At 36.7% G+C, this 13,313-nt stretch overlaps 1 protein-coding gene across 1 annotated transcript in view; it reads right to left on the reverse strand.

Annotated features, from left to right (window-relative positions):
- The window catches only part of Ralgapa2 (Ral GTPase activating protein catalytic subunit alpha 2), a 293,361-nt gene that overhangs the window by 97,656 nt on the left and 182,392 nt on the right, over positions 1–13,313 (reverse strand). Inside the window, exon 37 of the mRNA XM_048811857.1 lies at positions 8,524–8,682. Coding sequence (XP_048667814.1) covers positions 8,524–8,682 — 159 coding nt within the window. The remainder of the gene's footprint in view (positions 1–8,523; positions 8,683–13,313) is intronic.

Below are 13,313 nucleotides of genomic sequence, written 5' to 3' on the forward strand. Positions count from 1 at the left end.
CTTTTTTTTTTTTTTTTTGGTATTTTTAGGTGCTAGAGATTAAACTCAAGGTATGCTCATGCTATACATGCGCTCTAACACTGAGCTACACCTTCAGCCCTCTGTCTTTTAATTAATGTATTTAATCATTGACAGGTAAAGAAATTATTGATGTAGTTAGATTAATCTATAGTATGTTTTGGTATTTTAATTTTTGTTTCTTTTTTTTTGTCTTTTACTCCTTTTCTGTCTTCTCTAGTATTAAATGAGTATTTTTATACAATTCCATTTTTAATTCTCTCATAGCATATTATAATTCATATTTTAAAACTATTTTGGGAGGCTGTTGTAAGTTTGAAAATATTGTTATAACTAACCCAAGTCCACTTTCAAAAACCACTACACTACTCAAAGGCAGTGGAATTACCATTCCCAATTCCTCATTATCATCCTTGTAATATTGCTGTCATTCGTTACCTAACTCTAATCATTGAACACTTGCTGACTTGACATGTTTCCTATGACTGGCCACAGTAATATCTTTCTTCAGACTTTTAAGGCTCATATCCACTTGAGTGAGATTTTGCCCTTGGAACACACTATTATCTATCAGGCCAATTAAGAATAAGAAAAATAATAAACTTCATTTATTTCTTCTCTAAATCTCATCCTTTCTTTATGCAAATGTGTTTCTTCTTTTTGATAAATTTAACATTAATTGCAAGGTCGACTGAACACAAACTCCCTCAAATTTTGATTATTTGAGAAAGTCTCTTTTAGTTTTGAATGATAATTGCACTAGATGCAGAATTCTAGAGTAGTGGTTTCTTTTCTTCCGATACTTTATATATATATATATATATCATTCTACTTTTTCTCCTTGTTTACATGGCTTCTGAGGAAAAATCCTATGTGATTCTTATCATTGCTCCTCTGTAGTATTTTTCTTTACTTTGGCTTCTTTCAAGATTTTTCTTTGTCCCCCCCCCCACTTAGTAAATGATATGCCCAGGTGTAGATATTTTGGTATTTATCCTCCAGGTTTTTCTTGGATCTACGGTTTGGTTTCTGCTATTAATTTTGAATATTTCTCTGACATTATAATGTCAAACATTTCTTCAAGTTTTCTTATTTCTCCTTCTTGTATTCCCAATATGTATAGGTTACACTTTTTTTCCCCAATTGTCCCACATCTCACAGGTCTCCAATGCTTTTTTCCCCCCAATTTTTCCTCTGCATTTCAGTTGCAAGGTTTCTATCGATACATCTTCAAACTCACAGTTCCTTCCCTCAGCCACGTTAGCTAAGCCTGATAAATGCATTCTTTATTCCTGTCATACAGTTTTTAAGCATTCCTTTTAATTATTTCTTAGTTTCCACATCTGCTTACATTAGTCACTTTTTCATTAGTGTTCTTGGCATATTAATCATAATTATTTTAAATTCTTGGTCTGATAATTCTCAAATCTTTGCTAAGTCTGAGTCTGGCTCTCATGCTTGTTCTCTCTTCAAATTGTGGTTTTTGTCTTTTAGTATGCCTTGCAGTTTTTTGGTGAAAGCTAGATATGATATATCAGGTAAGAGGACCTGAAGTAAACTGGGCTTTAATAGATTTTACATTTCTCTGGCTAGCACTTAGGCTGTCCTTACTGTTTTCCACAGTTGTTGATATAGGTGTCAGAAGCTAAAATTTCTTTGAATGTCCTTGCTTTTTTTTTTTTTTGTCTTACCCCTACATCAACAGGACTTTTGCATAATACACATCTGAAAGACGTGGAAGAAGAGGTGCATTCTAGAATCTAGGATTAGATCTTGGTCTTTTAGTGAGTCTGTATCCCTTGGCCATGACCTTCACAAGTACTTCTCAGTTGTTTTTTTTTTTTTTTTTTTTGGTGGCCCTCACTTAGGTGAGATAGGAAGTCTAGTTTGAGCTAGAGTTGAGTATTTCCCTTCTTCCAGGTCAGACAGGCTCTGTGAAAACAGTTTCTCTTGAGAGCAGGCTTCATTAAGAAGAAAAAAAAAATGCTTTGGAAAACAGCTATTCTTCTCCCCTCCTCTGTCAAAGCATGAGGAATTTTTTTTTTTCTCCCTCTAGCCTTTATTGTGACAATCTATTGGGCTCCTAGAGGGAGTGTCCCTCACTCAAACTTGACTTGTCCATACCAAAAACCTATAGCAATTGGTCAATTATAGTTGAACTTTTCCTATCCTGCTATTGATTCCCTAGGGGTTTCTGCTCCTAGACTTCTGTTCTAGAAAGCTGTAATTCTCTGTATCTACATGTCTGTCATTCCAATTTGGGGTCAAGGGTTTTCCCTAAACTTCAATTCCAGGGTGAATCCAACAAGAGTTGCTGACTTTCATTTTGTTGTTTTCTTGTTGCGAGGATGGGAGTGATGCCTGCCAAGGTACCTTTCAGGTGGGACCGGAAATTGGAAACCCCCTATCTGAACTAAAGTAGCCTCTTCCTTCCCATCCTCATCTTGTAACAAATCTGGGGGAAAAGTGGACATCAAAATGGCTTTGCCCAGTCTTTGTAGTTTTTAAAAATCTTCGTGTTTTATGTGGAATTATTTCCTCATACCCACCAAAAAGAAGAGCTATGGAAGCAGAAGCCTGCTCAGTACCTATATCACCTTTTCACCTCTGCCTTTCAGTCATCTCCATGAAGCAAAAGACAGTCACAACAGATCTCATTCTATAAACATGAGAAGAGACAACAGATTTGTTAATATCCAGTAGTCATACTCTTGGGAAGCAGGCAAGCTAGAGCAATTGTGGCTGCTTCATGCTAGACTTTGTGTCAAGGACAAGAATCCAAACTTTAATAAGGGAAATGGCCCTTAAGTAAGTAGTTGAACCAGAAACTGTCCAATAAGAATAGTTTTACAAAGACGAGGCAAGGCCATTTTGATATCACTGCCTATAGCACAGAGGAAGCAATCAGACCAGAAGAAACTCAAATGGGAGCACAGAAGGATGATACTGTTCATTCTACTAAGGAAGACTAATAATGAGTTCTCTCAACTTGTAACAAATCTGGGGGAAAGGGGGCCATCTTAATTCCAAAGAGGAAAGTCAAGGAGCCATGTGTGGTCTAAAATTGCTTGGTATTGTCAAATCCAGTTAACAATGATAACTAAAAACAAACAAATAAATAATATAAGAAAGGAGAACACTTTCCTCCTTCTACCTTTAGTAACACCATGCTTTACAAAGTTTATTTAAATTATGTTCTTAAACAAATAAGTGCTCCTTTGCTATGGCTTCAATAAAAGCAGTCCAGTAATTGGTGAGGTAGAGCTTTGATCAAAGTAGTCATGAAGAACAAAAAACAGTAAAAAACTTAACAACAACAAATCAGTAAATTTCAGAAAGTACATCCTTGAGGACGAATTCTCTAATTCCAGGGCAGCAGGTCTAGCTTCCTTTTCACAATGGAATTCTATATGCTCCTAACACTCCAGTTGAACAGCCTGCTGCCTGTGCACCTGTGAGTGGGAACTGCATGAGAAGGGGTCTGAAGAACTTGCAGATGCCAAAATCCACGTAAGAAACAGGAGAATGATACCCAACTTTTGAGGAAAACCAATTGAGAAGGAATTCTCAAAAGCTGAATTATTGTGAAAGATAAAACAGGAGCTAGGAGGTAATTACTAACAAGCAATAGATTTTCTTCCATCTATATTGAGGCTTATCATATAAATAAATGTTCCTTATTACTCTTTGGCAACTGCTTATGGGTGATTCAGTCATTTAAAAACTCGACAAAAGGGATTACAAAAATCCCTGGCAACCAGAGAATTCCTCTAACTAGAAGTGGTGATAAATTATAGAGATATTTGATTTTAATATAACATCTGCAAATGACAGATGCATTTTCATATAGTTTCCAGTGCCATTCCTTTACTAAAAATAATGCTAATAGCAATAATAATAAATTATGAAAATAGAACATACCACAAAAATTCATTTTAGTTGTTCAGTAAATTCTAATTTTCAATTATCTTTTCCAAATACATGTTTCTTTGTATACTCAAAAGCTAACTGACTTCCCTTAGAATTCCCCAGAGTATTTTAAAGTTCATTTTTTAATTCAAAAAAGTTATTTGGTTGGGATTGGGATAGATATTTAAGAAAACGACACATTTGAAATAAAAAAAAAAAGAAACTTACGTGTGTTGCAAAGTCACATACTCTCCTTATATAAAGAGGCCACATGAGTAACCTAAAAATAGTTCCTTTCAAACACAAATACCAACACTAGGCTCCTCTTGACCTCATACATGCAAGTAGTCTTGAGACTTCTGGCACATTAGCCTTCTGCCAGCATCTCTGGGTGTGTGCTCCAGAAAAAGGTCCTGGACTGTGTCATCCTAAAGAGGGATACATGTCCAGGGCCACTATGTATCTGTACATGTGCGTACACATACAAATATTGCCAAAGCTGCAAGAGGGTCAGATATCATTTGGATAGAACCCTATTAAGAAAAGTTCTGGGCATCTAGGACAAGAGAACCCAATCAGCTTTTTAATCCCTGAAGGGACTGTAGAGAGGCCTTAATCCCTATCCTGAATTTTACAGTTGATAAAACAAAGGTCCAGAGAAATTCAGAGACCTGCCCAAGACACCCACCCCCTAGCGGCCGCCTTGGAATTGGATTGTTGAGGTCTCATCTTCTATTATCCTTTCCTTCTTATATTCTCAGAAATGATTGAATCATCATTATTTTTTCTCCCATGCCACATCTACCAAGGTGAGTAAGTAGAGTGTGGAGGACATCAATTCATTTTTCATTAATAAAAGTGACACTCTGGTTGAGGTGATGAGGAGGGACTCTTTACCAAAATTTCCTTTTGTCTTATTCCTAGCCAAAGCTACTTGAGAATATCTTTCCTTTGGTCAGATGGTTACCAGTCAGTCACTAATGAGGGCAGAGATAAATATGACCCCAAATACCACAACTCTCACAAATTCATAAAGGCAAACACTATATAAACACTGATATCGCCTTCTAGACATTGAAAGATAGGGAAAGCAATATGGGTACTTACTGTAGTGAGGGGGCTTTGTGAATTATTTTCCTAAAAAATGAATGGGACATTTTCACAAACCCCTTAAAGTCACTTACTTTCTGCCACACATGCCAGCCTTCCCTGGATAGCTGACTTGGTAACACAAGTAGGAAAAAAAACCCTTAAGTCTGACAATAATGCATTTTGACCAAAGGACAACTGTGTCAATATTTATAGAAACAGATTTACTTTGAAAGTGATTTAACAATGAAATGATGCTTCAAAGCATGCTGCTTTAAAAAAAAAAATTAAAAAAGGAGTTCAATACAACGCTCAAAAAGTAAGCAGGCCCCTTCAGCCGTGAGGGGTTTATGTACTCCCACAAGCACACTCACAATTCAACATAACATTTCACAAATGCTGTATATTATTAAGAGGCCAATTCTGCCAGGCACATAATTGGTATATTTAAGGGAGGTGTATGGAATGAAAAAAGCAAAATATGTTGAATTTCAAAGGACTTGGAAGCAATGCTGCCTGTGAGCTTGTATTACAAATAGCCCTACATTATTATATACGCTATTAATGAGACTGAGTGAATGAAAGTACAATTTGAATATGCATGACTCTATCCAATAAGCAGGACTTTTGTTTACTGACGAGGTTCCCCCCTCTCCTAAAAAAGGATTAAAATCATTCTGAGAGAAGTATGGTTGACCAGAGATCAGTAAAATAAATATATTTAGACCACCAGATCATACTGTCTTCAGATGAAATACACAGGTGCTATGAGAAAGCCTTTGACTCCGCCTACTATTTCTGAAACTTACATATAGGCTGTCTTCCTAAAAGGAATATTCCTCAACTTCAACCAGCTGCATCATTACAATCTCTAGACAAAAATAATGATTTTGGTGGAGACATGTAAAAGTAGGCGAGGTTAAATAAACCTTTTGAGTACAAAGCCTTCACTTCTATAGTACAGAGCACTAGTTAAAAGACTGGGGAATGGGTAAATTATTGCACCAAATGGCTGAGAATTAATCTCTGCTGACTAGCTGTAATCTAACGAGGCGGCTGTGTCCCAGGGAGCCCGCAGCATGTCCCTGGCGGTATGTGCAGTGTGTAGAGTCTGCGTGGCACCCTTTGTCCTCGCTCACAGGCGGCCTTTCCCCTCATTGTCCATAATATCCTCATGCATCTGGGACGCGTGGAATGCATTCATACTAACAGACTTACCATTGTTTTCTCTTAGAAGCTTTGTTGAGCAAAGACTGCATCACGGTTACTGATAATTATATTGCTTAATTAATCAAGACAAAAAAAATTTGCAAATCATTGCCTGGTTGCCAAGCAGGGAGATAAAAAATGACAACAATACAAGCTGAAGCAATATAACAAAAGTAACAGCTATCTGATCAGAAATTCTTATATAATGAAGCTATTAATGCTAAATCGGTTAATGTTAACATTGCTCCAGGTGTCTCTACTTAGATGCAAACAAAAAGGCTAACATTATGGATATAAAAGGCCAAATGTTGCCATGGATTCTGTAACCTGATAGAGAGGACAGCCTTTTCATTTGATTAGGGAATGCAATTTAAATACCAGGGACTGAAGCCAAACAAACAGACTTTCCCTCCGAAAGCCTCTTGCATTCACCCTGGGGTCAGTGGTTGGTGAACAAAAGGTCAGCCACACTTGCCCTGGAAATGTCTGGATTAATTTTATTACATTGTAATGGTTTGTACTTTAAATGTAGGGATAACACTAAATTTCCAGTTGCCCATTATTCTCTTCTTCCCTTTAGGCTTTTTGAATTAAAATACTAAGAAAGCAATTTGCTCAATTCATCCTTGTCAGAATTTATGACCAAATTTATAAAATTTACACACATTTTGTAGGAAATTTTAAAAGGTATGTTAAAGATTGCTTTTATGCATTTTATACTACTTTTTAAAAAATCACCTTGACACTATTAAGAAAATTGAAATGCCTTTTGTGTTATTTATTTCAAAAATAAAGACAACATTTTAAGGACATTAAATGACATTTCTAGAGGGCATATTGAAAAATGAATTAATAAAGCCAGTTAATCCAAATTAAATATTAAAGAAACATATTTTCTAGTTTGGAAAGCTACAAAATACTAAATTTATTGGTTCTGTAATATTAAAATTTTCACTTTAATTCTTAAAATTAAAGTAGTGCTCTTTGTGAACAAATAAAAATGTGACTACCATGCCATTTCCTTATAGTATGACTGAAAACATACACAAACTTCATATCTCTCAAGTAAAGATAATACAAATATTCAATGTAAAATTTTGGCATCTTTATTCCATGAATAAAAAAGAGTTCTCCTTATATTAGGCTGTGAATCAGCCACAGTGGGACTTTCCTGGTGGGAACTGACCCACATTTACCTAGTTTGAGAATTAATCTACGTGTTAAACTTGGAATTCATTATTGATTTTATTCCTGTGAGAGTAACAAAAAATACCAATAGAAATGATAATGATATAACAATTACAACAACTGCTAACAAAGTAGCTTTTTCTCTGGACCAGGTACAGTTTGAAGCACTTTTTCCTTATTAGCTTATTTAACCCTTACAAATGTAACAATTTAGATTTGAAATCAATTTGAACAATAAATTTCAGTGATTTATTATTTTGAATATTAAAAATAGACAGCTTTTAGAATGGTAAGTTTGATCTCCTTCAGGAGAACAATTTAGAATGAAAATAAAAATTATATTTAATATCAAACTGAAAAATAGAGGTCATTTTTCTTAAGGAGTGGGTTTAATATGCTAAATGTTTAATTTAAAAATTTTTTAAAACATCTTAATAATTACAAAACCAAAATAAATCACTGTATAAAGCACTGTTAAAATACCACTAAAGGCATGATAAGGATGAAAACTGCAGCCAATTTAGTACATGGGATCCAGACCATTGGATTGTTCCAGCCATTCTGGTGATCAATACCAACAGACATGGCTGAATTGATTCTGTGATAAGGTGCTTCGATTGTTAATACCCATCACATGGGCTGTGCTGTAGAGGCTAAGTCTCTTTGCAGACATGGCTGCTATCCTTCAGGACTGACCTCTCTTAGCATAGTCCAGGTTCGTCAGACAAAGTTGGATTCTATATCCACATTTATCCCTAAAATGCTAGTTGTGAAAATGGGCTTTCTTCAACTGTTATTATTAATCAATGTGTCCAAAATTTAAAATTATAATCTTTTAAATTACAAAATTTTCAAAACAAGATATTTTTTAAAAAATCATAAATTTCTTTGATTTTCAGAGGCCTAGTAATACAATATGGAATTTTGTGCTTATAATGAAAGATACTTTGCAAATCCCAATTCATATTAAATTCTTATATGGCACATATAATTTGGAGATATGTAAAAAATCTAGCAGTTGGGAAAAAAGTCCCCTTTAACATTATCATATGTTTTGAGACAGTGAATTATATGATAAATGGTCTGGGCAACAACGTGGAGAAAACATACCTCGGGTTTCTTCGTTATGGCTATAAAGAACATGTGATTCTTCATTGGGTAAATAATGATTGAAACATCTCCAAAGGCGGTTGGGATAATACCCCTGCGGTAGTCCCTGGAGTGTTCAGACCAGACAATGTGGACCTCGTCATTCCCCAAGTGACGGAGCTGCAACAGCAAATTGGCTCTTTATTAATCAAGGTGATAACAGCAGTTTATGAGGGGTCATGGTTTACAAATTGAATTATAAAACAGAGGAAAAAACTTTTACTACCTAAAAGGCTACAACACTGAAGTCTTCTATGAGGATTTTAAAAAGCACAATTCTGTGAAAATACCACTTACCTTCTATGAAATACATATGGTACTAAGAATCATATCCAAGCACTGAGGATGTGTTGTGGGCTGGATGGGCCCAAGACCTTTTCAAGGATTTTTTAAATGGAATTGTACCTCTGCATTGAAGCCATATGCTTTATATGGCTGAGTATGTTTCAAAAACAATTAATGATACGAGTTTTTTAATCCATATTACATTAGCCTCTTAATGGTTATTAACAAAATAAGAATATAAACATAAGAGAATATAAGGCATTATAACACAATTGTTAAAAAACATAAAAGAAACTAGTCTTGTGACAAATCTTTAAGAAAAAGAACATATAAAATTATCTTTATTTAGGAAACTAATAAATGTTAATTAAATTTCATAGGAACACTAGAACCTAGCATTGAAAAAGCTCCCTATCATACAGACAGTGTGTTTAATCTTCCCACTAACTCTCTCAGGTATACTACACCATCTTTATCTCCTCTTACCAGGAGGAACCATGTGCTCAAGAAGTCAAAGGTTGTGCCTACTCAAGGTTGCGTGAACAATACATGTGGAGTGGGCCTGGGAACGTTGGCTGGAGCTTCTGGTTCAGAGTATTTGTTCTGTTCCCTGGATATCTAAGTCTACACCAAAAGCTGCTTTGTTGCCATCACTCAAGCAGTTTTGCCCACTTGTTTTATCATCTCATACATAAAGGGTCTATAAAGTCCCCAAACAAATCACAGACTTCTAGTCATTTTGAAGAGGCCTTAGCAGATAGGTCCAGGAAAGGACCCTCTGAGAGTTTTTCCAGGGTCCAACTCTTGTTAAAGCCAAGAATACTCTTGGTAAATCTCCTGAGTGATAATCACACTCTACCAAGCTGGAGAACACTGCATATGACATCAGTTGAGAAGCCTGAAAGCATGACTAAAAAAAAAAAAAACAAAAAAAACTAGGTTATAAAGATAAAAATGTTGGACCAAACTGAATTCTAAAACTGAAGGCTGACTGGTGAAAGTCCTTTTGACATCCACTGTGACCGGTGAAGTTTCTGTTTCTGACTTGCAGCAGCAGCAGGACATTACCTATCAACACGAACAAGCATTTTTTTGTTTGTTTGTTTTCTTATCTAATAGTGGAACATCAAAAGTGACCAAATAGAGATATTGTGTTTCAGTCTTGTCTCAGACCAAAAAAAAAAAAAAAAAAAAAAAAAAGATACTCTGGAATACTCTGTATTTAAAACATGTTAGAATAAATACTATTTTCTTTACAGACTATTTGGCCACAAAGGGAAAATCCAAGGTGACTCTAATGTGGCCTCTCTTCTATTTATAAGGTTACAAAGGGAAGTTGTTTGCTGTGATGTCTGCTTATTCTTCACTCTCTCATACTTCTGGGAATGACTGTACAAGTTATTACTTAAAAAATATCTGCATCTGTCCCTTCATACCTACACTGAGGGTGCATGATTCAATTGTGTCTGAGGATGGGCTCTAGGACAAGTGCAATTGCAGGAGTTGAACGCTTGATGTAGATGATGACTTTCTAAATTCAAAATTACAGTACATCTTTTTCTTCTTTCCCCACTCTCCCACAGCCCCCTCACAAATATTATAGCCAAAATAAGAGCAGGCAAAAGGCATATCCAGCCCATTACACAAATAGTTTAAAAAACAAAAAACAAACAAACAAAAAAGACAACACTGGATTCTCATAATAGCCCTGGTAACCCTGGACATCTCACTTCATTCCCATCATTATTTCATTTCATTGTTTTATAGTGAATGGAGATCAAACCCAGGGCCTCACATTTGCTAGGCAAGTGCTGTTCCCCTGAGCTACACCCAAGCTCTACTTCCATCTTAGATACTATACCTTCGCCTTCTTTCTCCTTCTTAATAAATTATGTGAGGACCTTACAACAGACTCCTACAACTAATTCTTTTTAGAGTAAAAACACAGCAGCCAACACTGTCAACAACACAAGCAAGATAGGCAGGTTTCCACATTTTACGAGAAATGCGCATAGTATCTAACTGAAACTCTGACAGGAATTTGGAGCACTAGAAGTTAATCTTGAGAAATGGGGTTGTTCTGGAGCTCAGAACTGCAGCCCTCATCCTGAAAAGACGGTGACATTGGGACCCATTGGTATAACAATGGCACAAACATCTGAATGGGAACAGCTCACCTACCAAAAACTTGGGATGTTACTCTGGATGCCAGCATCTAATACCTGTGTAGCTCTTTGATCCACTGTAACTGAAGTGATAACAGTGATTGCTGAAATTTCGCTGTTACTCTCTCCTTTATAAACTGGTTACTCAATCACATAACCCAAGTAAGCCTCTCCTAATTTTATTTGCAACTGTATTCTAGAGCCACAACACAGGGGATTAGTATCCCACTAATAGACCCTTCCTTCTAGTGCGGTGATTCTGTAATTTAGGAGGAGCTGTTTTTGTGCGATAATAATGCAGTACTCATCATTTCAGTGCTGCTTTCAATGTCATGCACCTCAGACTTCTGGAAGCATTACAATTTAATTAACTAAATCACAAAACTAAAAGCTAAGGCCATGGGACCAATTGGCTGATAAATCTAGAGCATAAAGCAAAATTACACCCTCTTCTGCCTATGACAAGAACACAAGTAGGTAAGACAAATAAAATTGATCTGGACAAAGTGTTCACCATGTTATAACATAACAAAAACCCTAGAAACCTTAAAGTCTTACTCTATTTAAAGGAGATTTTAGTATGTTACTTTGTGAGTTTTGCAGAGTTTTGATTAGGGGCCCTCCAATTAGAAACCCACCTGCCATTCGGCTCAGGGCACACAAGTCAAGTTGATCTGATGTGTGTGTGATTCAGGGGGAGACTGATGAGTCTCCTACTGGCATGGAGCTGGCATTCACACTGGTCCTTGCTTCCACTGCACAACAGACTGCAGAATGCCCTAATGTTCATTGGGCTTACAACAAATGCCCACTTCTTCAGTCTCAAGAAATCAAGCCCATGTGCTGCCACTTCTTGTCTTGATAGAGTTCTAAAGTCCCTCCACCCGAGCCATTGTGCCTGCTGCTGCCAGGCTGCACGCCACTGGTGACACTGGTCATGGTCCACACCTAATAGGCTGACCTCCTTTCCCTACTAATTGCATTACATCGCCAGCTGGCTCCAGAAGGAGTCGTCTGTTTGATTGAAGAATTCCTGCTCCTCAGTGGGCCCGGCTGCTACTTTTACTAAGTAACAGTCAAGCCTGACATCCCCATTGTTCAGCTGACAGTGTGCCCATCCTAAAATCTAAGTTTTATTTGTAAATTAACCAAGAAACTTCCTGCCAGAACAGCACTGCCTGGAGACTGATAATGTGGGCCTTTCATCCCTTTTCACTCGTACTGTATCACTGCCAATTTGTTTTTTATGCGGCTGGCCAGCCTGAGGCTATAAAAGCCTTGTAAGACATAAGTGCAATTATAGTCCTGGAGTCAAATGAATTGGACAAATCCAATAGCACAGCTCTGTCCCCACTCTGCAAACCCCTACAGCAGTTAGATTAGCTGTGAAAAATCTAATCTAGCTAGAGCTAACAAATATCTGCAGTGAAGGATCAAGAGTTCAGTATGGGGTTGCAACCGGATTGCAGAATTGAAAAAGTCCCCCCATGACAGGGGCAGAAGAGAGCATGAATCACTTTAGAATTTTGCAGCTCATTTTTAAGCTGTAGGAACAATTTAGTTAGAATAAGACAAGGAACTGTGGGCCTTTGTTACTATGATTTTTAGTCTAGCTGTGAGACATCCTGTTGTAGAGAGTTTATTGCTAATGATGCTAAACCTTAGAGCTGCAAAAGGTATCAGCTGAATTTTGATTATTATAGTAGGGAATCTTTCAACCAGGCCAAGACTTGGAACATTATTTATAGCATGACATTTTGGTCAAGAAAACAGTATGTCTTTTCTCATAAAAACAAAACAAAACCATGCCTCTTTACTTAAAGAAATACCTTCAAAATATTTTGTTATCTTTTAACAAAATAGCTTTCTACCATAAGAAAATTAATAGAATATGGTGACACATTTGCAGAGTAGCATAAATTTACAAGGTACCTCAACTTAAAAACAAACAAACATGATCATGCCTTCAGGGCTCAGTAAGCTGCACTAGACTTTGAGATACCAGAGAGGTCCCAGGGGATGAAGTCCCTTCCACTAGGGGAAGCCATCAGAACCTAAGACTTGGAGGTAGTTCCTCCAATGCCTGTGGGAAACAGAATGTGGCCCACACCTTTTGTTGTGGGGCTCTCATTTTCTGAAAGACACTAAACCATGTGGGACTGAGGGATGAAAGCCTGATAAGTTTCTCAATGCAAATCAGGCTTTACACACATCTGAGATACTTGATCACTATGAAAGTTTTCTGTGATTGAGCCATGACTTGAGTTTTGATACCCCACATGCACTGCTTCATGTATACCA

Source organism: Marmota marmota, unplaced genomic scaffold (assembly GCF_001458135.2).
Source record: "Marmota marmota marmota unplaced genomic scaffold, marMar, whole genome shotgun sequence".
In the NCBI taxonomy this organism is placed as follows: Eukaryota; Metazoa; Chordata; class Mammalia; order Rodentia; family Sciuridae; genus Marmota; species Marmota marmota.